Consider the following 24,544-nt stretch of genomic DNA (forward strand, 5'->3'; position numbering starts at 1 on the left):
AAAAGGACCTGAGGGTGTTGGTCGACAGCCAGCTGAGTACGAGCCTGCAGTGTGCCCAGGTGGCCAAGAAGCCAACAGCATCCTGGCCTGTATCAGTACTAGTGTGGCCAGCAGGACTGGGACAGTGATTGTCCCCCTGTACTGGGCACTGGTGAGGCCCCACCTCGAGCGCTGTGTCCAGTTTTGGGCCCCTCACGACAAGAAAGACGTTGAGGGGCTGGAGCGTGTCCAGAGATGGGCAACGGAGCTGGTGAGGGGTCTGGAGCCCAAGCCTTGTGAGGAGCGGCTGAGGGAGCTGGGGGTGTTCAGCCTGGAGAAAAGGAGGCTGAGGGGAGACCTTCTCGCTCTGTGCAACTACTTGAAAGGAGGGTGTAGCCGGGGGGGTTGGTCTCTTCTCACAAGGAACAGGCGATAGGACAAGAGGGAATGGCCTCAAGTTACACCAGAGGATGGATATTAGGAAAAATTTTTACACTGAAAGGATTATTAAGCATCGGAACAGGCTGCCCAGGGAAGGGGCTGAGGCACCATCCCTGGAGGTGTTTAAAAGCCGGGCAAATGTGGTGCTGAGAGATATGGTTTAGTGATGGTTTTTGCCATTGTCGGGTTGATGTTTGGACTCGATGATCTGAAAGGTCCCTTCCAACCCAGGCAACTCTATGATTCTACAGTAAGCACATGTCTCTTGTCCCGTCAAATTGTTCAATGGTTACGTGTCCTCTTTGATGACCGGTGTTCTGGTGCAGGTGCCTTTGCCTTCTCAGGCAGTCTCATGATCTCTTTGTCCCATCTGCAGCTAGGTCTCACCAAGTGTGGCGAGCTCCGCCTGGGATGCTGCGGGGAGGATGTACCGAGGGGACGAGGCTGGTGGGGTGTTATTGGGGTCCTGACCTCCCTGGTGGTATTTGCCCTGGCGTCCCCGGCTGTGCGTTTGCGAGCCCTTCCCAGGAAGGCAATGAGAAACCTCACGCCATGGAGCTCAGCGGCCTCCAAACTGCCTGGAGGGTGTTTATTTTTGTCAGTAAAAAGCAAGCATGTGTTTATCTTCTATCCTGCTACTTCTACAGCTGCCTGCTGGGGATTTTAAATTATTTTTATTATTTTATATTTCATTTATGTCTGGAGGCTCTTTCATGCTAGAGTCTGTACAAACACATAGTCTTTCCTACTGAGTTTACAATCTAGGCAGACAATGGATGAGAGAAATTAAGTGCTAATGGCCCCATTTTATAGCTTGGGAATTGAGACATGCTGTTCCTCAGTGTTTGGTCTGGGATCATGCGGGGAATGTGGAGGCAAGCTGGGAAGGGAACCAGATCCCAAGCTTCTCTTTGTGCTGAGGCGTTCAGGCTGCTGTTTCTTCAGAGCCTGTGAGGAAGAAGTGATCAGGACTCATTGAAATGGGGAGGAATTGGTTCACAAAGGCACACCACCGCTCAGGAAGGCAAGCCGCAAGGATGGAGGCAGAGCCTGGGGTAGGAAAGCTTAGGAGAGCCCCAAAGCGCCTGGAAAGCTGGTGCCAGGTCAGGGGTGGTTGAGAAAAGCCCTGGCACAGCTTGGCTTTGCTGTCCTGGGTCTGTCAAACCTGGAACCAATTCTTTTAAATGTTTACTTTGCAGGGAAAGCCGGTGGATGTGCTTTGTTCAGAAGGACCAGAGCAGTGGAGAGCACTTCACCTGGGAGAGGAGACTCCGGCAAATGGGAGTGTGACAGGTAAGAGATGGGACGGCCTTATGTCCTTCAGCATCACTGCATTTGCTGACAGTGTCAGGAATCACGTAGGGATTACCTTTACTGAAATGGGAGCTGTGGGAGCAGGTTAGAGTCTCTCTGCAGCTGGAAGAAGAGCAGAGCAGAGACAAACAGGCTCACACCACTCCCTGCTGCCAACCCGCTGCAGTCCTGTAGTCTCAGCAGCTCGCCTCGCAGCACTGTGCCCGCCCCTGGGGGCTTGATGGATGTCAGTGACAAAATCCACGTTTCCAGAGTGGCAGTAGGACTCACGCTCAAAACGTGACCTTGGGCTGCTCTGCGGGCAGACCTAGTGTCACCCTCGAAGGATGGCGCTGGGCTGTCTTACCCTGGCACAGCCTGGTGCACAAACAGGCTTGTCATTCCATTTATCATTGGATCGCTAATTTTTTGGGGTCTGCTTGGGCATTTTTCAGAAAATAGCAGGAATTCTTTGCCTCCTGTATGTATCCTAGTTTTTAATGGTCTTTGGAAAATGTCTAGCGAAACATCGTTAAGGCCCAAAAGGGATGTCTGATTCCTTATCTGTTGCACACATTCTGGTTTGCGGGGGAGAAGCGAGTTGGCAGCATCTCAGAGAACAAAATACTGAAGTGTTTTTGTAAGGGGGTGTGGGGAAACTTTCCTTGATAACAGATTTTATGTCACTGTATGTTTATTTCTTTAAGGTTTGGGTGGGTGGAGTGTGGGCTGTGAGCTGTATCCCTTTCAGGTAACAACCGTCTGCATAGGTGGAGCAATCTTTGTTGTTTTTGTTCATGTAACTTCTGCAGAAAGCCACAAAGAAAAGGACTTCTTTTCTATGCAAACAGGGGAAAGAGGCATTACCGGCGCCAACCCACATGGAGCCAGGCAGGTTTCAGTTTGCAATGAGCCTGTGCGAAGGCAAAATGGAGGCAGCGACTTCTGCCAGTTGCGTGTCAGAGCCCGGCGATGGACCCTCCTGGGGGTTCGGCTGGTGGAGCCCCTGCCCAGATGAGGAGGGTGGCACATGGCGGGTCCTCGTCTGGATGTGAGCGCTGGGAACGGGTCAGGTGCGGGAGTTTTGCAGTACGCGTTGAAAGCAGGAATTGCCCCAGTGTTAAAAAAAAAAAGCATACAAAGTTAAATTACGGCTCACGCATATTGGAGGAGCACAGAAGCGTAGGCCTCATGGGAAGAGCATCTAAAGGGTTTGGTCGCCTCCCCTGCAAAGTTGCTGAAATAAGCCTGTTTCTCCACTACGTGAGAAATAGTCTAATTCTGTAAGTTTTCATGTGCATTTTTCCTGACAAATATAGGAACTGCTCCATAATACAACGCCAGCAATTCGTACGGTGGGGTTTTAGGGAAACAGAAGCTCTTCAGCAGTTAGCACAGGTACCGTGCAAATATCTGTTCTAACTGCCGGCGGTGGCTTTCCTACGGTGCAACTTTTACATCTCTGCTAAGTTTGTTCTCACCTGCACAACAGTGACTAAGTTTTGAGTCATCAAGCGAAGCCTTGGCTGAAGTGACAGGGTTCTTTCTTGGTTCACCGACAAGAGCTTGGAGGCAAAGGCTGTCCCCTGTTTGGTGGTGACCGGTGAGCAGCGCGGGGCTCCAGGAATGTGGCTCGTTGTTTTGTAGAAGCTGCGGTTATGCTCAAGCAGCCGGTTTTCACAGGGCTGCTGCCGAGGGGCAGGTTCCGGAGCTGCACGTGAGAGCAGAAATCGAGCTCTCCACGGGTTAGATCGAGGAGTGATTAAAAATCAGAATGAGGCCTTGTGGGGAAAAAAGGCACGTTTTGTAAAGTTCACTTTAACAAAGTGAAGAAATCACAGCTCCCGTGCGGGGGAAGGGGCTGTGGGTGCAGCTGAGCTCTGCCGCAGCTGCAGCGCCCTTTCCCGCAGGGTCATTAGTGGCAGGAGTTGACTGGAAAAGGCCATTTATGTTTTTCGAGGTTGTCTAGGAAATTTGGGTACGAAGCTAATGGAACGTGGTACATCTTTATGGGAAGATGTGAGAAACAGTGTGAAGTCTAGCATTTGAAGTTGATTATTGAAATCACGTGAAGGCATGGGACAGTCAGGCTCAGAGGTAAAAAGAAAGTGAATCAAAGCCACTTTAAAATCGCTTCCAGTATACTTAAACGAAACCAAACTAAAATGACGCTACTTTTTAGCCTGATTGCCCGCAGAGGACTCTAGTGTGATTAACTACTACTATTTGAACCCACGCCTTGGTTTCAGGGATAGGTTTTCCTGAGTTTTTCCCAGAGTCCCGGCTCGGTGGGTGCAGGTGGTGTGTCTGTGGTGGAGCGTTTCTCAGCCTTTCCCACATGGTGTCAGCATCTCGCAACGAGAGGGCTGTGGTTGGTCCTGTTCGCCTGCGGATTCACCCGGGTTGTGACCAGAGATCAGAGGTTTGGCTGGGAGCCTTCGCCCAAGAAGAGGGTGTTTTTTCATCTCTTGGGTGGCTGAAGGCAAGAGGAGAGGAGAGCAGCTCGGAGGGAAGGACGTGGACGAGATCATGTCCCCACTCTCTTAAGAAATCACAGCTTTCTGCCCCTGGTGCTGTATGGTGATGACAGCCAAAAGGGAACAGTGGCTTTGGACTGTTCTGGATGTGCCGTGGCTCACTCGGAGCCCATCTGGGCTGTCGTGTCTTTGCAGAGGTGGTGCTGGGGCCTGGGGAGGTTGCCAGTGTGTTGTGAGGGTGCCTTCTGTTACCCGGCTTTGCATATAATCTGCATTTTTTGCCTTCAGATAGCTTCCCCTTGCAGGAAGGAGGTGTTTTCACCTTGGTTACTAGGCACTGAAGCTTCATTTCATAGTGTGTTTCAGGGCATGTGCCATGACTGACAAACTTCATGTATGTCTGCAGAAGGAAATGCCTTGTGAGGAAACACTCTTTTTGTATTGCTGATTATAAAGGGAATTAATTTCCAAGCTGAAGATCACCGTTGCTGCTTGGCAAGGAGATACTTCCCTCCTTCCCAGAGCGTTGTAAGGGATCTGTAACGAATGGCCACTTGTTAGGGCCAGGAGGTGTCTTGGGCACATCTGGCTCCCCTCCACCCGTCTCCCACCACGCGTGGTTTGTGTGGCTGGAGGGAAGGTGTGGTGTTCCTCATCTGCAATGCATCTGAGACCCAGCTGGGTTTTGACTGCTCCTGAGGGGCTGGCGAAACCGTGATCCTGAGGGAGAAAGACTAAACCTCCCCAGGGAGATGCTGCCACTGCAGAGCGGGTCAGGGCTGCGGAGCAGGGAGCTGCCTGCTCGGGGTGAGCCGGTGCAGAGCAGGTTGCAGTGCCCTGTGTGCTCCCCGCTGGAGCGCAGGAGCAGTTCTCTGGGGTGGGCACGTACTGGGAGCCCTGAGTCCCCAGAGAGCAGCAGCTCTTCTGCAGAACTGGTGTCTCGCTAGTGCATCGTCTCCATGCCCTCTTGTGCAGGAGCGGCGGTGGCCCTCAGGCAGGAGAACCGTGCGGCACGGCCGCGGTGCTGGGGGACAGTGCTCTGCCATCTCCTCAGGCGCAGGGCGAGCTGGTGTGGTGGGAGCACGTCCAAGGGCTGCAGCCCTCCTGATGCCCCAGACAGTGTGCCCAGCTGAGGAGGCGGGCTCTGGCAGCGTTTCAGGTCTTGCTTGTGATGGTGTGGGGACCTTTTCTGTTGTTTTGTTATCTGCAGCATGCTTCAAAACGGTCTCCGCGTCTCCGGCTGCGTGCCTCTCGGCTGTTTGTGAGGTTGTGCAGGCAGCGCTGGCACGTGAGGGTTGCTCATTTGTAGATGGGTGTGGAGGCCCGCCAGAAGCTGCTGGCAATAAAGATGTTCTCCTGAGCCTTGTAAGGATCTGGTTACTCGCCAGGTCTGCTGCAGTCCCACCCAAAACCTGGTGGAAGCCACGTCTGTTGGGGTGCAGCTCAGGGACATTCAGTGGCTCTCACCCTCTGCGTGCGGTCAGGTCACAGAGTTTGAGCAGAAGCCTTGTCGCTACCTGTGACCCTCCAGCACGGCAGAGGAGAACTGACTGCAAACGTGTTAACCTCTTCAAAGGAGTCTTGTGCAACTCCCTGGTGAAGAGCGGGGCCGAGCTGCAGAGTGGCAATTGCTGCTGGCTGTGTTAGTCATCCAGAGAGAGACTTGTTTTTCCTTCTCCCCCTCCCTGCCCTGGCACGGGGGTAGAGATTCTTTCTCACTGCTTGGTGCGGCCAAAAGTTTGAAGAAGAAACACATTATCTCCAAGGGAATCATTCAACTCTCCCCTGAAAACATGAGCTTCTATTTGTGCAGCTCCGGCGGTGAGATTTTGCTCTGGTGGTGTTGAATTTTGCTGCGATAGCCCCCGGAGTCCGAAACCAGTTCTGCTGGGAGACGTATGCAAACATGAAGGCATGTGTGCGTTCACACCTCCTTCCACGTTAACGTTCGCGTGCAGATGGGTTATTCCCTGATAATAAGATGCAAAGCGGTGGGGATACTATAGAAACCTGCAAGGTTGCGTTGGCTGCCTGTGCTAATAACACTGATAAACCAGAGAGAGCGGAGGCCGTGGTACCCACCAGTCCCCGTCTGCGGTGGGGCAGGGCGCTCCTGCTGCAGCGGGGAACATTTACTTTACTTTTCTTGTAATTAAAGTCGGTAAACCAGAATGCCTAAATTTCTAGACCACAAGAAGCCCTGCAGGATCTGGCTCTGAGGAACTCACCAAGGATATCTTGGTCAGACAAAGGTTTTTTTGGATGTCCGACTCAGCGCCTTCATTTTCAGAGAGCTGGGTGGGAAACAGGGTGCCTTTGTTGGGGGTGTGAAATGTAAAAGCTCTAGTGTCTCCTGGAAATGAAGGCTTGAAGGTTCTTTGGAAAAGGCACTTTGACTCGTGAGTCACTTCTGCTTGCGAAGATTTCATGTTTTACTACCTGGTTGGTTCAGAGCGTTCTAAGAGCACCATTTTCCTTCTCTGCAGCGTTCAGCCACTTGCAGTTTGGTCGTTAGATAAATATAAACCAGGACATCGTCCCAGGGGAGCGCAGCTTTTGAGTTTTACGCTGCTGCGTAGCCTTGAGGATGGGTGGGGACTGTAAAGAAGCTGCGTTTGTCACCGTCCGGTCACCGCACCGGGGCTTCTGCGGCGGTTCTGGGGTTCTTCAGCCCCCAACAGACACGTGAAATCCATCTGCTCCTGTTGCAAAGCCAGGAGAGCTCTTGGCACCTGGGGGAGCACAGACTAATGGTTTCCCTTCCCTGTGTTTTTTCAGACGTACATTTATATATCAGCGTTGGGATGGATTGGCATGTGTATCTCCTCTCTCTTCTTCCGTAACACGAACGATTCGTACCAGCTCCCAAGCTAATGCAGAGGCTTTCCATGAAAGCTCCTGTTGCTTTCCGTGGATCATAGACCATGCTCCTAGTTAAAGAAGAAGGAACTAGAACCGATGGGAGATTCTGATTTTGGTACAGGGAGGTGTGCGGAGACTCTGAGTCCTGGAAGGACCTTTGGACTATTTATTGCACTAGAAATTATTTGGCCTTTTCCCCTCCATCTTGCAGGATGATTTTAGATGTTAGAATTGACCTTCAGACACAGAAATTTCCCAATAAAGCACATAATCACTGAAGAATTAGGGTTTTGTGCAAGAGCATTCATCAGCAAAGAAAGGAAAGTAAATATCTGCTTGGTATCTTATTTTAGACAATTGAATTAAAAAAAAAAACAAAGCAGCAGGAAGGGAAGTTAGAGTTTCGGTTCCTGCAAGCTGAGGATTTGCATGGGTTCAGCAATGACAAATATATGAGATCATGCTTAGATGGGCTCTGCGTCTGCCGCGCATGTGGTGGAGGCGAACCGAAAGTCTCCGTACTTGTTAAGACCTGAATAAGATTTTTGTACCGAGCTGTGGCAGTGACAGGTGTTTGTTGAATATCAAGAAGGTTTGATGCCCTGCTTGGGTAATACTCTTAGCTCTGTGAAGAGCTGGGGTCTTACGGAAGGGCGAAAGTGAAAAATAACTCTCCGAGCAGCTTGGAGGCAGGTTAGCCTGCTGGGTGTGTCCGTGCTCAAAAACGTGCAATTTCTGCAAAAGCTGAGCACGTGAGGTCGCCTTTTTTGTTTCAGCGCGAGGGCAGGAAGGCTCCCGCACACGGTACCAGCGCAGAGCTAGGACTCCTCTTACTGCTCTTGCCAAGTGAGGGTTTATCTCTGTTTTAGTGCTGGGGGAAGAAGCGCAGGACTGACTCAGGTCACCGAGGAGCAGAGCCAGGGATACGGCCCCTATTTTCTAAGTCTTGTCCGAAGTTTTAACCATTGGATCAGACTGAGCTTGTGTTCCCCTTACAGTGCCACTGCTGGAAACGGGCACACTCTTGGCCATGTGTCCTTCGGGTGGAATCGCGCAGTGCCTGTCCGGAGGCTCATCCAGCCAAAGGGGTGTTCAAGCAGGAAAAGGGCTGGTAGAGAGTGAATACTGCTAGGTGATCTTTTTTTTCCTCTAGTCAGGCACCTTTTTTTCCACCTTTTTCCATCTTTCTCATTCTAACCCTTCTGTACTGTGCAGTCAGCTGTTAATACAGACCACCACAAGGAATAAACTGCCCATTTTGAGAAGTAAGTCTAAGAAGAACTCAGCAAAACCCTGTTAAGATCCTGTCCCTTTGTGTATCTTCTGTTTTTGTGGTCAGCCTCATCCGAAGCTAGAGGGTTATTCGTTATGTTACACATCCATTCTCGTCTCTTTTCCCGCCCCCCAACGCAAGCTCCCACCACACTGGGGGCTGTAAGGAGGGTAGGGTGGGCTAGTGGTGGATTGTGCCGCTCTCGCCAAACGCGTCATGATGCTGTGTATTTGTCTAGTTATTTTTCCTGGTATTCCACCTACATGTTCTTGTCCCGTCCTTTGTGCCAACAGTACGCTCTGAGCTGGTCCTGCCATCTTCTAATCCATCAAAAGTCCCTGCTTTTCAGTCTGGTCGGGGCCTTTGATCTACTCGTTTTGGGGTCACAAAGCTGCTTGTAGTGGTACAAACAAGCTGCAGCTGGGCTCTCAGCTGACTTAGGTTTCCCCAGATCCATCTCACAGGCAGGAGGGGAGAAATGCCCTGGTGTGGAGTGAGAACCCACCCCTGGTCCCTCTGGGGTAGGTGGCCCCCGGGCAAGGCAGCTCTGCTGGCAAGCTGGGGAGGAGGATCGTTGGCCATGCAAGAAGTTCTCCCTCAAGATACGACACCTCCACCCCCAGAACAGGAGTTTGCTTTGTTTTTCCATGTAAAAGAAGATGTGGGGAGAGGAAACCATAGCTCACTCTCAGCTATTCTGATGGTTGCAGCGTGCCACCACCCTTCCTCATCACCCACGTGCATTATTTTTAGGTTTTGTTTGCCTCGCTTAACTCCAGCTCATTCTTTCTTAGGGTGACAAGGACTTCCCTCCGGCAGCTGCCCAGGTGGCACATCAGAAGCCACAGCCGTGCCCGGAGGAGCTTCCCCTTCACCCTTATATTAATCAGTTCATTCACCAGCAAGCGATGGGAAGCAGTGGCTGGGACACCACGCGAAGGGAGAGGACAAACCAATGCCTGCTCTGGGATGGATGGGAGCAACTGCATTTAGGAAGGCCTCATTCCAGTTTACCTTCCCCCTAATTCCAGTTTACCTCCCACTCAGCCCAGATCTGTTTGTCACCGAGGGCTTTTAAACCGTAACTTAAAAATACACACGTGCACAGGTAAAGAATTGCCAGGGAAGGAGAATGATTAGCAGTGATGCTTTATTCGGAGCAATGAGGAGTCCGGGGCTTCTGAGCGCCGGAGAGGTTTCCCAGAGGGGCTTGGAGAAGGGATTGCAGGGGTCGTAGGAGCCACCTGAAGCCCGTGCGACTGTGACTAGGTGGTAGGTGTCCCTCCTGCTTTTGATGTAGTTTATTGCAGACCAGTGGCCCTTTTCTGTAACAAGGACCAGGCTTTTTAAATGGACTTTCTAAAGAAGATTTAAAACTGGTATTAGTCCCAGCCCCTCAGTGAACTGTAAAAGGAAACTTCTTTCCCTGTCTTGTTGGTGAAAGGTACTAAAATGGGTTAAAGCCATCCTAGAAATACACCTCTTTTTTTTTTCTGTCAGAGATTCTGTGTGGTTTGGCTGGGGTATTTATGGCCTAAAGTGTGACTTTGGGTTGTTACTTGGTGGGCTGGGTTTTACTGGTTTAAATCAGGGTTGTAAGTTAGAGTCTGTTTTCTTAAAATTTGGGAACTTTCCTGTTTAAAAGCTTGGTTTGCAGCCACCTCTGAGAAGCACAGGGAACTGTTAAAAGCGTGGTGGCTTTCTGCAAATCCCCAGTTCTGTTTCATATTTTGTGTGCTGTGGTTCAGTGCTCCTGTTTCAGCTCTTGCACAGATGAGCTCCTTGGACTCAGGGCAGTTGAGACTTCTGACCTAGTTGTGGTAAGCAAGACCTAAAGTTTATTTAAGGAGCTTTGGGTTTAGACTGTTATTATCTTGAGTTGTACTGTGGTGCCGTGGTCTTAAGATGCTCCTTATCGCTGCTTGAACCTCTGGGCCGGATGCTGAAACTAGCCTAATACTTTCTCTCTAGGGAGAAACCATGACAGACACGCGTTGTGTAGCGAAAGCAGAAACGGTCCTTTGTTTTGGCGCTCAAATGTGAAGCTTCACATCTTCGGGTTTTCTTTGAGGTACCTTCCTCTTTGGTTCCATGGCTGCAATTGTAAAGGATGTTGATCGTCCCCGTGTGCCTCGAGGCATAACCTAACCGGGGAGGTCAGGAAGAAACGTCCCGCGCACATTAATCGTGCCGCGTTGGCCTGTTGGAGCTGCAGAGCTGGACTAGGAAGCTCATCTCTGCTAGCACGGCTGTGACTGCTCTTACCTTCCCTGGAGGTGTCCCAGCCACCGCAGCTGCGGTCGCTGCCTCTCCCCATGAGCGATTTGCACAGTAATGTGGTATTGCGATACTGGCTTGTTTTAATTTAAAAGTGAACAACAGAATGTTACAAAAGAAAGGCTTTTTACATAAACATTGATAAGCAGCCATCAGGTACGTCCAGTGGTGGAGCAGTGTTAAGGCAGTTGGGTTAATAGTTAAAATAAAGACTACTACTTAATCCGATAATGACTCTTTCACTGTATAATTCTTCAACAGGTGCAGTAAAGCAACTCTTTTTTTTCTAATTAATTTATTTTACTTGCTTCTATTCCTGCAGGGCAGTACTGATATGAAGCTATTATGATATGAAGCTTATAAACAGCTCCTGGTAGGACCAGAATGATATGATACCAACTATTACGATACATCCTGTGGAGGAAATACAATGGAAAAACAAAGGTATTTTTAAAAATTGTTATAATTTATTTTCCACAAATAGCAAAATACAATCAGTTTTCAGACTTCAGTGGGGAATCTCAAGTTCGGATCTTAGGCCAATGTTAACATGATTCATCTCAACAAGTGGCAAATTTCTTCTGCCCATTAAATTTCTGAAAAATAAAAAAGCTATGCACTCTGAAGTCACTGCTGTCTCATTGAGATGGCACCAGACGCAGCTGTCCCAGGTGATGCTTTTGGTCTCTCATTCCTGTAGAAGCAGCTGCGTGTTTTCCTATTTAGAATACACCTCGTCAATAAACACCTGAAGACTTCTCAGTTTGTGGAAGGGGAGTTTATCAAACAAGAGACAAGTACAACTGCATGTTTTGGTGGAGCAATTTTCCTCGCTAGAATAAGTTAGGTGAATGTATTTTGCATAAAAAGTTTTAGTTAAAGCAGTGTATTTTCAGGGTACATTCACATACATATTTAACTTTTTCTCTGTAAAGCAGCTTTACATATATGAATATACATTAAGAATATATTGTTACTGTTGAAGAAAACTAAAAAGACCCCGTGTTATGGGTACTCCTTGCTCTGGCAAAGTTCTCCTTAGCTGAGTGTCTTGCCAGCGGAAGGACTATAGGAACAAACCGAGAACAAATGACTACTGAGTGTCAGTCGTAACCCCCCATTTCAAATGACAGAGAAGCAGCACTTCTGTACACGTTACATGGGCGTTAGAAAAGAAAACGCGTTAAACAGTTGGATGGGATTGTACTTCAGCGTAGACGGGTAATGCGGAGCAGAACATGCTTTCTTCCTGAATCCCAGCTCTTGGCAAAATCCCATACCCCAGAGCCAAATGGCTGATGAAGAAGAATGTATTTAGTTGTGGTGGCAGGCAGCTATATAGCTGGCAACATTGTCTCAAAACCAGCTAATTGAATTCTTTCCTTGGAAGGCTGATTTTAATTCTCGGGTCTCTAAAGCAATGTTTTTTGACCTATGATCCAGACAGTTGTTCCCTGTATCACTCCTAATGGATCCACGTGTGATATTGAAAAAAAGTATAAATGTCTTTTTAGTAAGTGTGTTTTGCGCTGTACGTTCACGGGAACACGCCTTAAAGTCTCCAGCGAGTCGTTCAGGTGCTCTCTGGAGGGTGAGGTGCCGTGTCCCGGCTGAGTTAGCCCGCTCCTGCCCAGCACCCGGAGCGGCTCCTGGCCAAGACCTTTCACCGCTGGCATCTGGCTCTGCGCTGCGGGGGTGGGAGCACGCCAGTCAGTACCAGATGCACAGACAATTGCAGCAACCCCTCCCCAGTTGACACTCAGATGTCCCATGACAGCAGTTCCCAGGGTATTCATCTGTCGGTAGGAATCTTTGCTCTTCTAGTAAATGCACCAACTGGCATGACATTCTGGGCTTCTTTTCAAGGTCTTATTTTACATGACAGTAATCTGTTGTTCAGCTGCCATGTTCCTTTCAAGTACGTGACCCTGGCAGTAATCTTCAACACGTGACTGTCCTTTGCATTAACATCAAACTGCAGCGAATGGCATCTTTATCAGCACTGACAGTACGAATACAAAACACGTTTCCAATAGCTTATAAGTGAAATACATATCTGACTGAAAAGCCAGCTGCTGAAGTCCTTCGAGAAAGACACGTTGATTGGGAAGGGAGAAGAAAACCCACATTCGTTTTTATCTCTTGAGGTCAGCAAGCAATAGCGCAGAAGGCCCCCAGGCATCTGTGAAAGTCAGCAGACCGTGTCCGCAGCAGCCGACAGAGCTAAGTACAAGCAAGCTTCAGATCCTGGCAGGCTGAAGTGGTTGGCCCATGGGCTTGGTGACTGGAAGGATGTTGGTTGTTTGCAACTGATTTGTCTTTGTGCAAAAAAGTTTGAATCTAAACTGTGCTAGGTACCCCTGCGTCGGCCTTGTGCGGGCAGATGTCCTTTCAGAAGCTAAAGGAGACCTTCTTTCCAGAGGGGAGCAGCATTTCTAAAGAATTCAAGTCAATGTTGGGACGGAACAACCTGCGCTCCTTAGGATGCACCTTCTTTATAGGTGAAACACCAGATACAGGCAGAAATGAAGTGGAATTTGTACTTTTCCTGACAAACGTATGAGTTGCCGCCATAATATACAAAGTTATTGAAATTATGCATCTCATACGTCTAGATTTAATATTAGTTACGGAAATTTCTCACTTCATGGGGGAAGGCAGAGCAGAGTGTTGTGTGCCAGGATACTTCACGGCTTATGTTGCGTATTGGATTAAGCTTGGAGCCTGAGGCTGCTGGTGCTGTTTTGTCTTGAAGACTGAATCGGTGCAACAGGCATCGTTTCTGTAGGTACGGAAGAGCAATATGTAGTCTTGTTAAAAGCAACATTCAAAGCAAGGACGATGGTCTCGGAAGTTCAGCTCTAAAACAAGCAATTCTGTTGCACAAATGTCTGTTTCTCTTGGTATTTGTCGCTTTTAGGGAAAATGTTCTATTTTGAGCGTTTCTTGTTTTGACTAGGAAAGACTAAAATAAAGGTGAAATAACATGATAAATTCTAGACTCACTGGTCACCTTCTCCCTTGCTTTGCTTTAGTCACAGCTTTATTGGAGTCTCGCCATCCACAGGAGTATTGGCTAGCAGTGCGCGTTGCCTGAAATACGGGGAGGCTCCTGGGTTTTCCTCTTACGGTTGCTTTTCCTATGGTAGTGGCAGGTCTCGCTCTACCAATAATTCAGAATAGAGAAAGTGTACAAAACTATTCCAGCTTGGTCAAAGCCTGCCTGGAGCTCGGCTCATGGGGAGAAGGTGGTGGTTGTCTCTGTCTCCATGGCAAAGGAGAACCTCTTGCTCTCGCGGCAGGTGGAGAGCTGCCAGAGGCGCTCCTGGCTCAGGCAGCCCAGCTCCTTCAGAAGCTTGAAGAGGTCGTTGCGGAATTTGACGCCGATGAAGGCGTAGAGGAAAGGATTGAGGCAGCATCGGAAGCAGGCCAGAGTGTAGGTCACGTCATCCGCCATGTCAAGCTTCTTGCTCTCCTCGCATGAGCTGGTGTGGTTGAAGGCTGAGATGGTCTTGGCCAGCATGACGCTGTTGTAGGGCAGCTGGAAGACAACGAAGACAATTACCACGGCGATGATGACTTTGATGGCTTTATTCTTCTCAAAGTTGCGGGCCTGGAGTAATGTTTTGATGATGATGAGGTAGCAGACAGACATGACCAGTAGGGGAATTAAGAAGCCAAAAACCATTTGGGACACTTTGATGCCAGTGTTGAAGGTCTGCAAGTCGTTAGCGATGATGGAACAACGGGGATGTTCTTCCAAGTTATTTACACCACTGTGAACCAGCTCAGGGATCGAGAGGATGAAGGCCAGGAGCCAAATCAGGACGCATGTGACCTTGCTAATGAATATCATCCGGGGACGGAAGCGGTGGGCTGAGGCAGCCTGAACGATGGCAAAGTACCTGTCGATGCTGATGGACAGGAGGAGCAGCATGCCGCTGAAGAAACTCATTTTGCAGATGCAGTAGACGGCTTTGCAGGCAAACTCCCCAAAAAGCCAGTGCATGGCTGCGCTTGTGGCCCAAAAGGGGAGGGTCAGCAGGAAGAGGATGTCTGCCAGAGCCAGGTTCAGCAAATAGATGTCTGTCATGGTCTTCAGCCTCTTGAAGTAGATGTAGGTGAGCATCACCAGCCCGTTCCCCAGCAGCCCTGTGAAGCAGATGAGGGAGTACATGGCTGGGAGGAAGGCAGCGCGGAAGTTACGGACTTCCTCCTTCTCGCACAGGGTCTCAAACAGGTTGTAGTCGATGGTGGTGTTGGAGTCATAGTCGTAGGTGACGTTCCCAGTGCAGAACTAGAACAGAGAAGAAGAGAAGAGTGTATTGGGAGAGGTACTGTGCCCTTCCATGGCCATGTCGGGAAGGGAGCCGGGTGCTGGCCAGGCAGGAGCACCCAGCCACAGAGAAGTCCCAGGGAGTTCCCAAGCATTGGCTCATGGCAACATCACAAACAGAGTTGGTGAGGTCTCGTGGCTGAAAACGTTTCCCATAAGTATGTGGGATTTGGGGTTTTTTTGGGGCTCAGAGTGGGAATTCCACAAGAAATGTTTAGTGCTCAGCCAAAGTAACACCTGCAAGCTCTCAAGCGCGTGGCTGCTTTCCAGGCTGTTTCAGGCCCCATGTACAGCTGTATGTACGTAGTCAGCTGTCGGGTAAAATGTAAAAACAATACATCTTTCAGCATTCTCCTTCTCTCGGCAGGGACAGCATTTCCTCTTGACTGACTCGACTCATTAGGCATTTTCTAGCCCCAGTATTCCCTCCCTTCTCCCATCCGAGATACTCCTGTTGCTCACGTCCCCTTCTCGCCGGTGACAGCGCTGAAGAGGGCTGCTGCGGTTGTGTCCGTAACCGGCAGCAGGATGGCACGGCGAGCACCAGGGTCCTCCCGGGTGTCCCTGTCCTGCTGCCGCTCCGTGCCCCGGCGAGGGGGAAGGGAGGAAAAAGCGGAGCTCCCTGGGCTGTTTCTCTGCTGGGTGAATAGAGGTGTCAATGGGACGGGGAGGAAACACAGCGAGTGAAGCAGGAAACTGTTACCGTGCTGGTGCGGACACGTTGCCAGTGTCTCATTCAGGCCCCTGCCCCTGATTTAAGTTCTGATTATTCTCGTTTCATCTTCCTACACTGCCATAACCTACAGGGCAGAGTGAGCCTGTGGTATCTGCGCCCTGCTTTTCTGTGACTTATTAGTCTCCAGCACCTTCTCTCCATTGCACAGAGATGAAAGGTTTCCCCTGGATACCTCTGCCTGTTATCACCGAGTATCTTCGCGCGCTCTCCATCTCGGGCAGGCTTGGCTTTCACCACATCCTGCCTGCTCTGTGGAGGCATGCCGCCAGAAGTGAAAGGGAAAAGAAGCAGGCTGCAAACCTCTCCCTGTGCTGCTGAGCCTCTCGGAGAGCCGGAGCTGGGGCCGTGGCGCGCCGGCGGCTGCTCTGGTGGCTGTGGGAGCGCGGGCAGGTCACGGCACAGCTCGGTGCTTTGGGGTCTCCTTCCTGCTTCAGACTCGCTCCGAGCAGGAGCAGGCAGAGGAGGATGCTGAACTCTTCCTCCTCGGGCCCGTCAGCTCTCCCACACCGACCTCACTTAAAGCCCAGCACTTTGAGCAGGTTATTCCCGAAGAGTGAGGAGCTGGCTCTTCACGAGCGCTCAGCGTAGGGTGCTCTTGTCTTTCCTGAAAATGCTCATTTTGGTGCTAGAGTGGGACTTGGTTCTAACAGCCCAGGGCATCTTAAAAGCACAGCGTATGTCATTGTTTCTGTTTTCTCTTTGTTTTCGTTCCTTTTGTTTGTTTTTCCCCTGGCTTCTAGCACTGCTTTGCTGCCTCACCGCCCACCCTGCGAGCGGCCGTGTCCCCACACAGCTCTGCAGGCCGTGGGTGGCTGCTTTTTGCCTGTCAGAGTTCTCGAGATCTCTCTTTACCCACAACACAAATGCAGCTGGATTTCAGTGATGTTGTTTTTAACATCTTACCTGAAAAATTAGAAGAAGGTTGAAAACAAGGGTGATCTGTAACCGCTTGCCTATGGAAGAAGGAGACACTGTGTTAGTGTTAGTGGTTAGGTGGGGGTTTCCACATGATGCTCACTTCGAAAAAGCCGCGGTAGCGTACTTGACCATGGCATTCTCAACCCTGCAAAGCTTCCCACAGTTGGGTAAACTAAAACACGATGACGATGCTAACGTAACAAGTGACTGTCAGAGCACAGAATAAGTCTCAGGCGTCTGACCCCTCCAGTTTCATCTGTAAAGGCTGATGGCTAAGGACAGTTAACTCGTGCACAGTGTAACCATTTTTATTTTATACATTATTTTTTTTCCTACAGGCAGTCAGCATCCCATCTCCTGTGCCTTATTCTGAGCCGTGAGGGTGTAGCGTACTCAACCCGTGTAAAACCATGCAGCTGTGAGCGCAATAAATTTGGCCCAGCTGTTCCCTGACAGCGCGGTGATGGGCAGCAGAACAGGAAAGCTCTGCTCCCTGCAGGATATACATGACTGAAGCTGCCTGAAATTTATTGCTTGTCTCTAAATGTCAGAGTTGGCTTCTGCTGCCTTTGGATGTGGAGATACAGGATGCTGACAGCTGGGAGGAAAAATTAAATTCAGAGCCAGATGTGATAATGGTGAGAGCAATCTCAGACGAACAGCTCTTCCTGCTGTGGTTAGCAGAGGCATAGAGGTCAGCGAAAGCTTTCTCTTCGCTCTATTTAAAGCACATGCTGGCATCTACCTCAGGCAGCTGCAACTGAAAATTGCTCAAGCTAGAAGGTGATCTGGCAACTGTGAGAAAGCCCTCGCCCCTGCCCGTGCTGGTGTGAGCACGTTTGTCCTTCCTTGAGGGAGGGTTGGCATCGGCTGTTCCGAGCATCGCGCTCCTCGTCCCGGGATGTCTCTCCAGGCACTGGCTGGTTCCCCGTGCCGCAGCCCCTCGCTTCCCTGCTGATTATCTGCTCCAGGGTCCCTGAGCAAGGCTGGGGCAGAGGCGGGAGATGCCTTTGGCTTTCAGCCGCCTATTTCTTTTAGGGAGCGTGGCTTTCTCCTCATGGCCTGGTTGTTCATACGTTTAGCTGATTCCTTTGCCCCCCTTGTGCTTAGCAGTCTGTTGTACACAGCTCTGCACCGTTTCTCTGCAGAGCCCCTTTGCGTCCTTCCCTGCTTGGCCAGTCTCCTGTTTGGGTATTGCTCTGGACCGGGATGATGAACTTCCACTACTTCAGGTAACTGCACCCGTTGTGCCAGTCTCCCCGCTCTGCCAGATGCAATAGCATCGTTAATAACAGAAATAGTTACTTTGGTGTCTGTGAAGAGAGATGTTTGTTTATATGTGAGTGGTGATGTGTGGGTGAGAGATCCTCAGGCACATGTGAAAAAACTCGTACTTCTCATCCCCAGAGCCTGTACGTGAGCTTCCCACTATGTTTCATAGCAGTTTGTGCCTCGCCTTTCCCCCTTATTTTCATCTTTTAAACTCGTGCAGCTGGGTGCTTGGTTGTGTTCATACACCCCTCGCCTTCTCTGAATCCTCCTGGGGGAATCTGAAAAGCGTAATAGTGCATCGTTAGTGCCGTGTACGCTCAGGAGTGGAGTATGCTGAGGTTGGGCTCGAGGGGTGAGGGGGCGGCTTGGCTAAATGCTTCTGTCTGTACTTTCTGTGTGTCCAAGGGCTTTCACCCTGGCCAGTCCCAGGCTGCAGGAGGAGGTTTGAGTATCTGGCGTAGCCATCTCTCCCGTCGAGCTGCAGGAAATACACTGAAAGCCCAAACCACTTAAATGTGTTGGGTGAATTTAAGCAAGCCTAGACTGTAATTGCTCTCCTGGGACACAGGCATGGGGTCCCTGACCTCTACAAAACCCCCCAGCCATTGGAGTCTTTAGTCTTCTATTCCACCTTCTTCATAGCCTGGTTTCCAGGGGACTCCTGGTGTTGGTGCTTAGGTCTGCCTGTACCTGTTGGTGGACGATCACAGAATCCCAGTCTGGCCGGGGCTGGAAGGGCCCTCTGGAGATCATCCCCTCCAACCCCCGGCCAGAGCAGGGTCACCCAGAGCAGGTGGCACAGGAACGCGTCCAGGCGGGGTTGGAATGTCTCCAGAGACGGAGACTCCCCCACCTCTCTGGGCAGCCTGTGCCAGGGCTCTGCCACCCTCACAGCAAAGAAGTTCCTCCTCCTGTTGAGATGGAACTTCCCACGGGGCAAGTTTGTGCCCGTTACCCCTTGTCCTGTCCCCGGGCACCACTGAGAAGAGCCTGGCCCCATCCTCCTGACACCCCCCCTTGAAGTATTTATAAGCATTGATAAGATCCCCCCTCAGTCGCCTTTTTTCCAGGCTGAAGAGACCCAAATCCCTCAGCCTTTCTTCATCAGAGAGGTGTTCCAGTCCCCTCAGCATCTCGGTAGCCCTTTGCTGTCCCCTCTCCAGCAGTTCCCCGTCCTTCTGGAACCGGGGAGCCCAGAGCAATAATTCCCTCTGCTGGCCCAGCTCAGCCGCAGGGGCAGGGGCTGGGGGGCTCTCCAGAAGGGAGGCAGGGGAGAGGAGCCACCCAGCCCGCAGGGGAAAGGGAGCACCCTGAAGCCGGCTCCATGGATGCCCTGCTCTTGGCAGTTTCGGTCTCTCGCCAAGGACACGGTGCCGCCTAGTGCCGGGCTGCAGCACCCGCCCGGCCAGCGCAGGGCACCTGTCCCCAGGCATGGGACCCTCTTCCCCTGCTTTTTCTGCATCTCCCCTTCGAGCCCCAGGACCAGCCCAGCCCCTATTTGATCTGAAATGTCATGACTGCACAGCCCTGGTGGCGAGTTGCTGTTCTTTTTTTTTTTTCTTTTTTTTTTTTTTTCTTCTTAACACACCATGAAGTGTCTAACGAAATAGGGCTGATAAGTGACTCAACTAACGATCCTGAAACAGTTCAGCTAAGAATCATTCCTTTGAAGATTTCACACTTTTTTTTTTTTCTGTCTTTCCTCTCAGTTGCTGTTTCAGGTGTCTTAAATGTCAGATGATTTTTCAATATAAAAAAAGCTTGCACGGTTTCTCCCCCTCTTTCTGCCTCCACCCCCCCCACCCCCCCTCAGCTGACGCATTTGCAGAGGCATAACCAGAGCGGCACTGCAGCCTTGTGGTCTTCCCGCACCAGTTTGTTGAGCCAGTCCCTGCGTCACCGGTTTCGGGCAGACTGGACGAAACTCACTTCTCCCCGCAGCGCTCTGAGGGGGTCCGGGGCAGCGGGGGGGGGAGGAGGGAGCAGAAGCAAAGGGGTTGCAGAGAGGAAATGAGACATGCTCTGGAGTTTAATAGGCAATTTTAGGTAGCTTGCTTTACTTTTTCTTTTTTTTTTTTTCCCTCTTACAGTTCTCTGCTGTGGGTATTTTCCTGAAGTTTTGTTCCTCAAAATATTAAGAAAAAACCCCTTTCTCAAAAGTCCCCACAAACACTTGAACTAGAAACCTCATTTATAAAAAGACAACAAAAACCCATTACAGCAAATGAGTCAGGACATGTTATAGAGCCCCGTGTCCCTCCGCTGGTGCTGCACCGCTTTGCTGCGGCTCTCGAAAGCGCGCTCCTGTCCCGTGGGACCTGGGAAAAGGTGGAAAGGAGAATTGCTCCGTGCGAATGGAAGAGGGAAGGGGTCTGCTCGCTGCTGCTGCTGGTGTGGGGAGAGGGGACAGCAGCCCACCGGTTTTGAAACTCTTCCTCCATAGAGTAGGCACAAGGGTGGGATTCATCCCACTGAGCTCTGGCCCTCGACGTCTGGTTAGCCGTGTCGGCTCCCTCGAGGGCAAAGGGAAAGAAAGGGGGCTGTTGCGGCATCTGGGATGCAGTTCATCCATGCTGTGGGGTCAACTGGATGAATCCCATCCAGTTTATCTGCATCTCCCTCAGCCAATCTTAAGAGATCTGGAAGAAGCTGAGTGAAACCCCCCCAGGTATGGCCAGAAAAGCTTCTGACGGTGAGAAATATTTGGTAGCAGAAAGTCTACCCAGAGGAGGAAAGAGGAGCAGGAACACGACCATACGGGATGGTTAAAACTGGGGAAAATCCTGCGGAATGAAGCACGAGGTCAGGTCCTACCCAGACCCGGAGCCAGCGGCCGCTCGGCTCTGCGGGTGCTGAGGGATGCACAAAGTGGGAAGCAAGAGTCGGGAATGCTTTAGGGAGTATTGGCGAAGGCGAGCAGAGCTGCTCTGGCTAAACCCTCGTGGGGACAGACTGTTTCTCTGGTGGCCAGAACTGCAGAGCAAAAGTTTCAGTCTCAAGCACCTCGGCACATCTATAGGCAGTGAGTAACCTACTGTTTATGTCTTTAAACATGTACCGGTTTCTGGCGCCTCTTGAGCATCAGTTATAGTAGGCTTTTGGGGAAAGAACCGGATATTTCTGAGAAAAATTAATCATACTTAAATGATATAATGACTATTGGCAGTTAAGAGCTCAGTGTCTGTTCTCCTCCCCCCCCCCGTTTCCCCTCTACTTCTCTCAACTGGCAGAGGAAAGATACCATCATTTCAGGAGTGAATAAATCCAGTGAAACTGAAGTCATACTTGTATTTCATGTGTTCATAGATCTGTTACAGAAGAAAGTTAGCGATTATCTGCCTCTACCACTTTTAGGAAATTGTGAATCAAAAGGTGAGATAAGCAGAGATAAGCAAGTTTAAAAATTCGTTCTTAAGTGAGCCAATCAGATTTCTTGTGTCACAATAATGCTGTGCATCTCTCAGTGCTGGGAAATACTTCTTTTGGAATATTCCTCTAAAATATGATAGTAGGACAAAAAACCCAAAGCAGGAAAATTGCCGTACTCTTTTAGTCACCTTTTCACTAATTCTTTCTTTTTCCTGTCATAATTAACCTTTACCAGTTCATTAAATCAGAGTAACAGCTGTGCCCCCATGTACTGACCCCCTTAAAACAAGAAACCCCCGGAGCACCCGCGTGGTGTTGCGGAGGCCGAGAGTTTAAATGCGATGAGTGGTGCGTGGTGAACAGGTCCGGCTGGGCTACGGTGCCTTGGCTTGGATGCAGGGATCCCAAAATTCAGGGCTTTCCTGAGCCACTGATGGCCAGGAGCTGCGAGGAGGCGTTGGGAGAAGCCTCCTCTGCCTCTCCCCGGCTCCTGCCTGGTGGGTTCCGTTGGACCCGGTGCCTCCAGCCTGCGCTGCTGGGGCGTTCTGCACCCCCGGCTGCTTTTCCCGGTGTCAGTTCAGGGGCCGGGAGACCCTGAGCTCCCCCTTCCTCGCTCCAGCTGCGCATGGCCCCAGGCTCAGGCACTGCCCAGGGAGCAGACCTCTGCTGAGTCCCCAGGTCTCTGCAGGCCTGCAAGAGGAGACATCCCTGCCTGGGAAATGAGAGCTTTGGGGACAAAACTGAGGGTGAAATCCCTGCCTGGAAAAAGAGGAGAGCTTTGGGGGCAAAAATGAGGATGAGTTTGGGGGGCTGAAACACTGGACAAAGATAGGAAAAAGCGGTTATTTTCCCAGCTGTACCAGATTGGCTCCCTGTGTGATTTTGCATGAGTCACTTTAAGTTTTTGCATCTTGATGTCTTCAAAAAAGGAGAGGGCAGTGCTCCCCATTGGTGTGCCGTGGCCTAAGGCACCAGTAGGCAGTTTGGCGCGCAGATCTCGGTGTGTTCACAGACCGTCTCCAGCTCTGCCGGCAACACTTCACACAGGACATCCACACCTCCCAGCCCGGGGAGGCCTCTCGCGTCCCCGTTAATTTAAAGCTCTGGTTTGAAAACGTCCCAGAGACGAGCAGTGACACCTGCCATTTCATCCTGTTACAAAACTGAATTCATTGCACCTGGAACGGGGCTTTACTGGGATGAACTCTGTGGCTACTGTCCCATCCCTCTCACCATCCCCGTTGCAGCGCTGACTGCGCTCTCTGCCTTAGGGAGGGACTGGGCGTATCAAACCCAGTTTGGGTGATCTGGTTACAGACTAACTTACCCACCCGAGCTATTGCACTTCTCCCTCTTCCCTGCACTCCCCCGGTCGCACTAGGATCAGCGTTTGCAAATATTGGAGCAATAAAAAAACCCCCAAAACCAAGTAAAAAAGGAATAAATCATGTAGCCTTAGAGGAAAGAAGAGCCTGCATCTCGTCTGCCACATCTCCGACCCGCAGTGCCGGTCCCTCCTCCGGCCGCCCACCTACTCCAGCTCCTGGGAGCTGGTGCCCACAGAGCACTGGGTGTCAGAGAGCAACAATAAACGGCAAAAGAGAGTCTGAAACTTCCATTAGAAAGAGAAACAAACTGTCCTGTCCCTCCCGGGCTAACGGGATGTCAAATGCCAAAGAGAAGAGGCTTCTCTCGCATACTCGCGCTTCTCTGTGCTCTCCGTGATGGGATGATCCATGGGAACATGGACCCGGACAAGGGCACTCACTCGGGGCTGTTCCAGCCCTCAGCAAACACAAACCCATAACTTGTGCAGCAAAGTTTTGTCGCTGCAGGGAAGATGTTCATTAATAGAAACAATTTGCATAAGACTGGACAGACTTAGCCAACAATAACCTCAGATATGGTTGCTCCTAATTCCTTGATTTCTTCACTGAATTAAAATATTCCCAAGGAGACAGAACTGTCTCTCTCTGTTTTGGGTTTTTATTTCGGTTTTCTTTTTTTTTTTAAGAAGCTGGAAGAAAAGGTATGAATTATAGCAGAACTCATCTGCTCTGGGACAGAATACCCCTTCGAAATCCCCTCCAAGCCTAATTTTTGTGTGTCTTTCTGAAGCAATTCATTTGAAGTTTTTAACATTGCTTTTCTTTTTTTTTAATAGCAATTATGAGGAATATGAAAGCCTTTTATATTGTTTAAATACTCTGTTAAAAGTGCTTCATCCCTGTGTCATAGGGTGTGAATTTGGGCATTATTAGGAAAGCCGAAGACAAAGCCGGAGGCTGCGGAGCAGGTACTCACCACCGCCCATGGTCTCGTTTCAAGCAGAGATGAAGTCACAGGCTTGGCCAGAGCATCGTATGTTCCAGCGCAGCCCCAACGCGCCGCAGCTCCCACCAGAGACCCTCTTTGGGAAACTCTCTCTTTTATACTTCCTGCCCCTCTGCAAGAAGCTCATGACGTGCCCAGGCGTCGCTGACATTCAGTAGACCCTCCTCCTCCTCCTCTTCCTCCTCCTCTCCTCCTCCTCCTCCTCGTGCTTTCAGCAGCCCAGGAGAGCTGTTATGTGCCACGCTGCCTTCAGGCACTCGGGCTCCTCGGTGCGTCCCCAGCGTGGGCAGCTGAGGGCTGCACACACACACGTCGTACGGAGACTTGGTAAATCAAAGTGGGTTCTGCTTTTGCACTGGCACATGAGAAATTGTCTGTGGTGAAGGGACAAGAGGAGCAAGTCCCCTTTCTTGTTACCTCTCCTCTCCCCAGCAGATCCTGCTTCATCTGCTGGAGCATCCACCAGAACCTGGTGTTTTAAGTAATGGGAAGGGTCCCTATGTCCTCCGCCAGACCCTTTCTGGGGAAGGGGTTCAATTACCACGTGAAAAATCTCAGCGGGCAGGAGTGCCGGGGGTTGGTATCCCTTTGCCTGGCTCCCGCACGCTCGCAGCATCCTCTAGGTTATCAGCAGCTCAAGTGAGTAAGTGGACTTCCCCCTCTCTTTCTGCTTTTGGGTGTTTTTGCTTTGCTGTCTGCTGAGTATCACCATGCACCATCTTCCTCAAAAGGTTTTGCGCTCTTGCGGTCCCACGCCGTCCCCACCGTCACGTTACTGCAGAAGTTTCAGCCCTGGGAGGACCTGCAGCACTGTCAGTGCTGGTCCCTGCCCTGCCAGGGAGTCACTTCACCCGATCCTGTTCCCGCCATGGACCAGACTCAGTACAAATCAGCGGCTTTTGTTCTGTGGCTGCCCAAGGCGGATCCTGCTCTTGGAACAGACTCCTCTAACAGGTAGAAACATCACCGGCTCCTCA

General features: G+C 50.6%; 1 protein-coding gene across 1 annotated transcript; it reads right to left on the reverse strand.

Moving 5' to 3' along the window:
• Positions 1-10,991: 10,991 nt before the first annotated feature.
• CCR7 (C-C motif chemokine receptor 7) lies at positions 10,992-23,672 on the reverse strand. The gene is made up of 3 exons (XM_063354845.1): positions 23,538-23,672; positions 16,578-16,627; positions 10,992-14,899 (listed from the first exon to the last, which is right to left on the reverse strand). The coding sequence occupies exons 1-3, from the start codon at positions 23,545-23,547 to the stop codon at positions 13,838-13,840; spliced, it is 1,122 nt and encodes a 373-aa protein (XP_063210915.1). The 5' UTR covers positions 23,548-23,672; the 3' UTR covers positions 10,992-13,837.
• Positions 23,673-24,544: the final 872 nt, after the last annotated feature.

This window comes from Chroicocephalus ridibundus, chromosome 17 (assembly GCF_963924245.1).
Source record: "Chroicocephalus ridibundus chromosome 17, bChrRid1.1, whole genome shotgun sequence".
NCBI classification, from domain to species: Eukaryota; Metazoa; Chordata; class Aves; order Charadriiformes; family Laridae; genus Chroicocephalus; species Chroicocephalus ridibundus.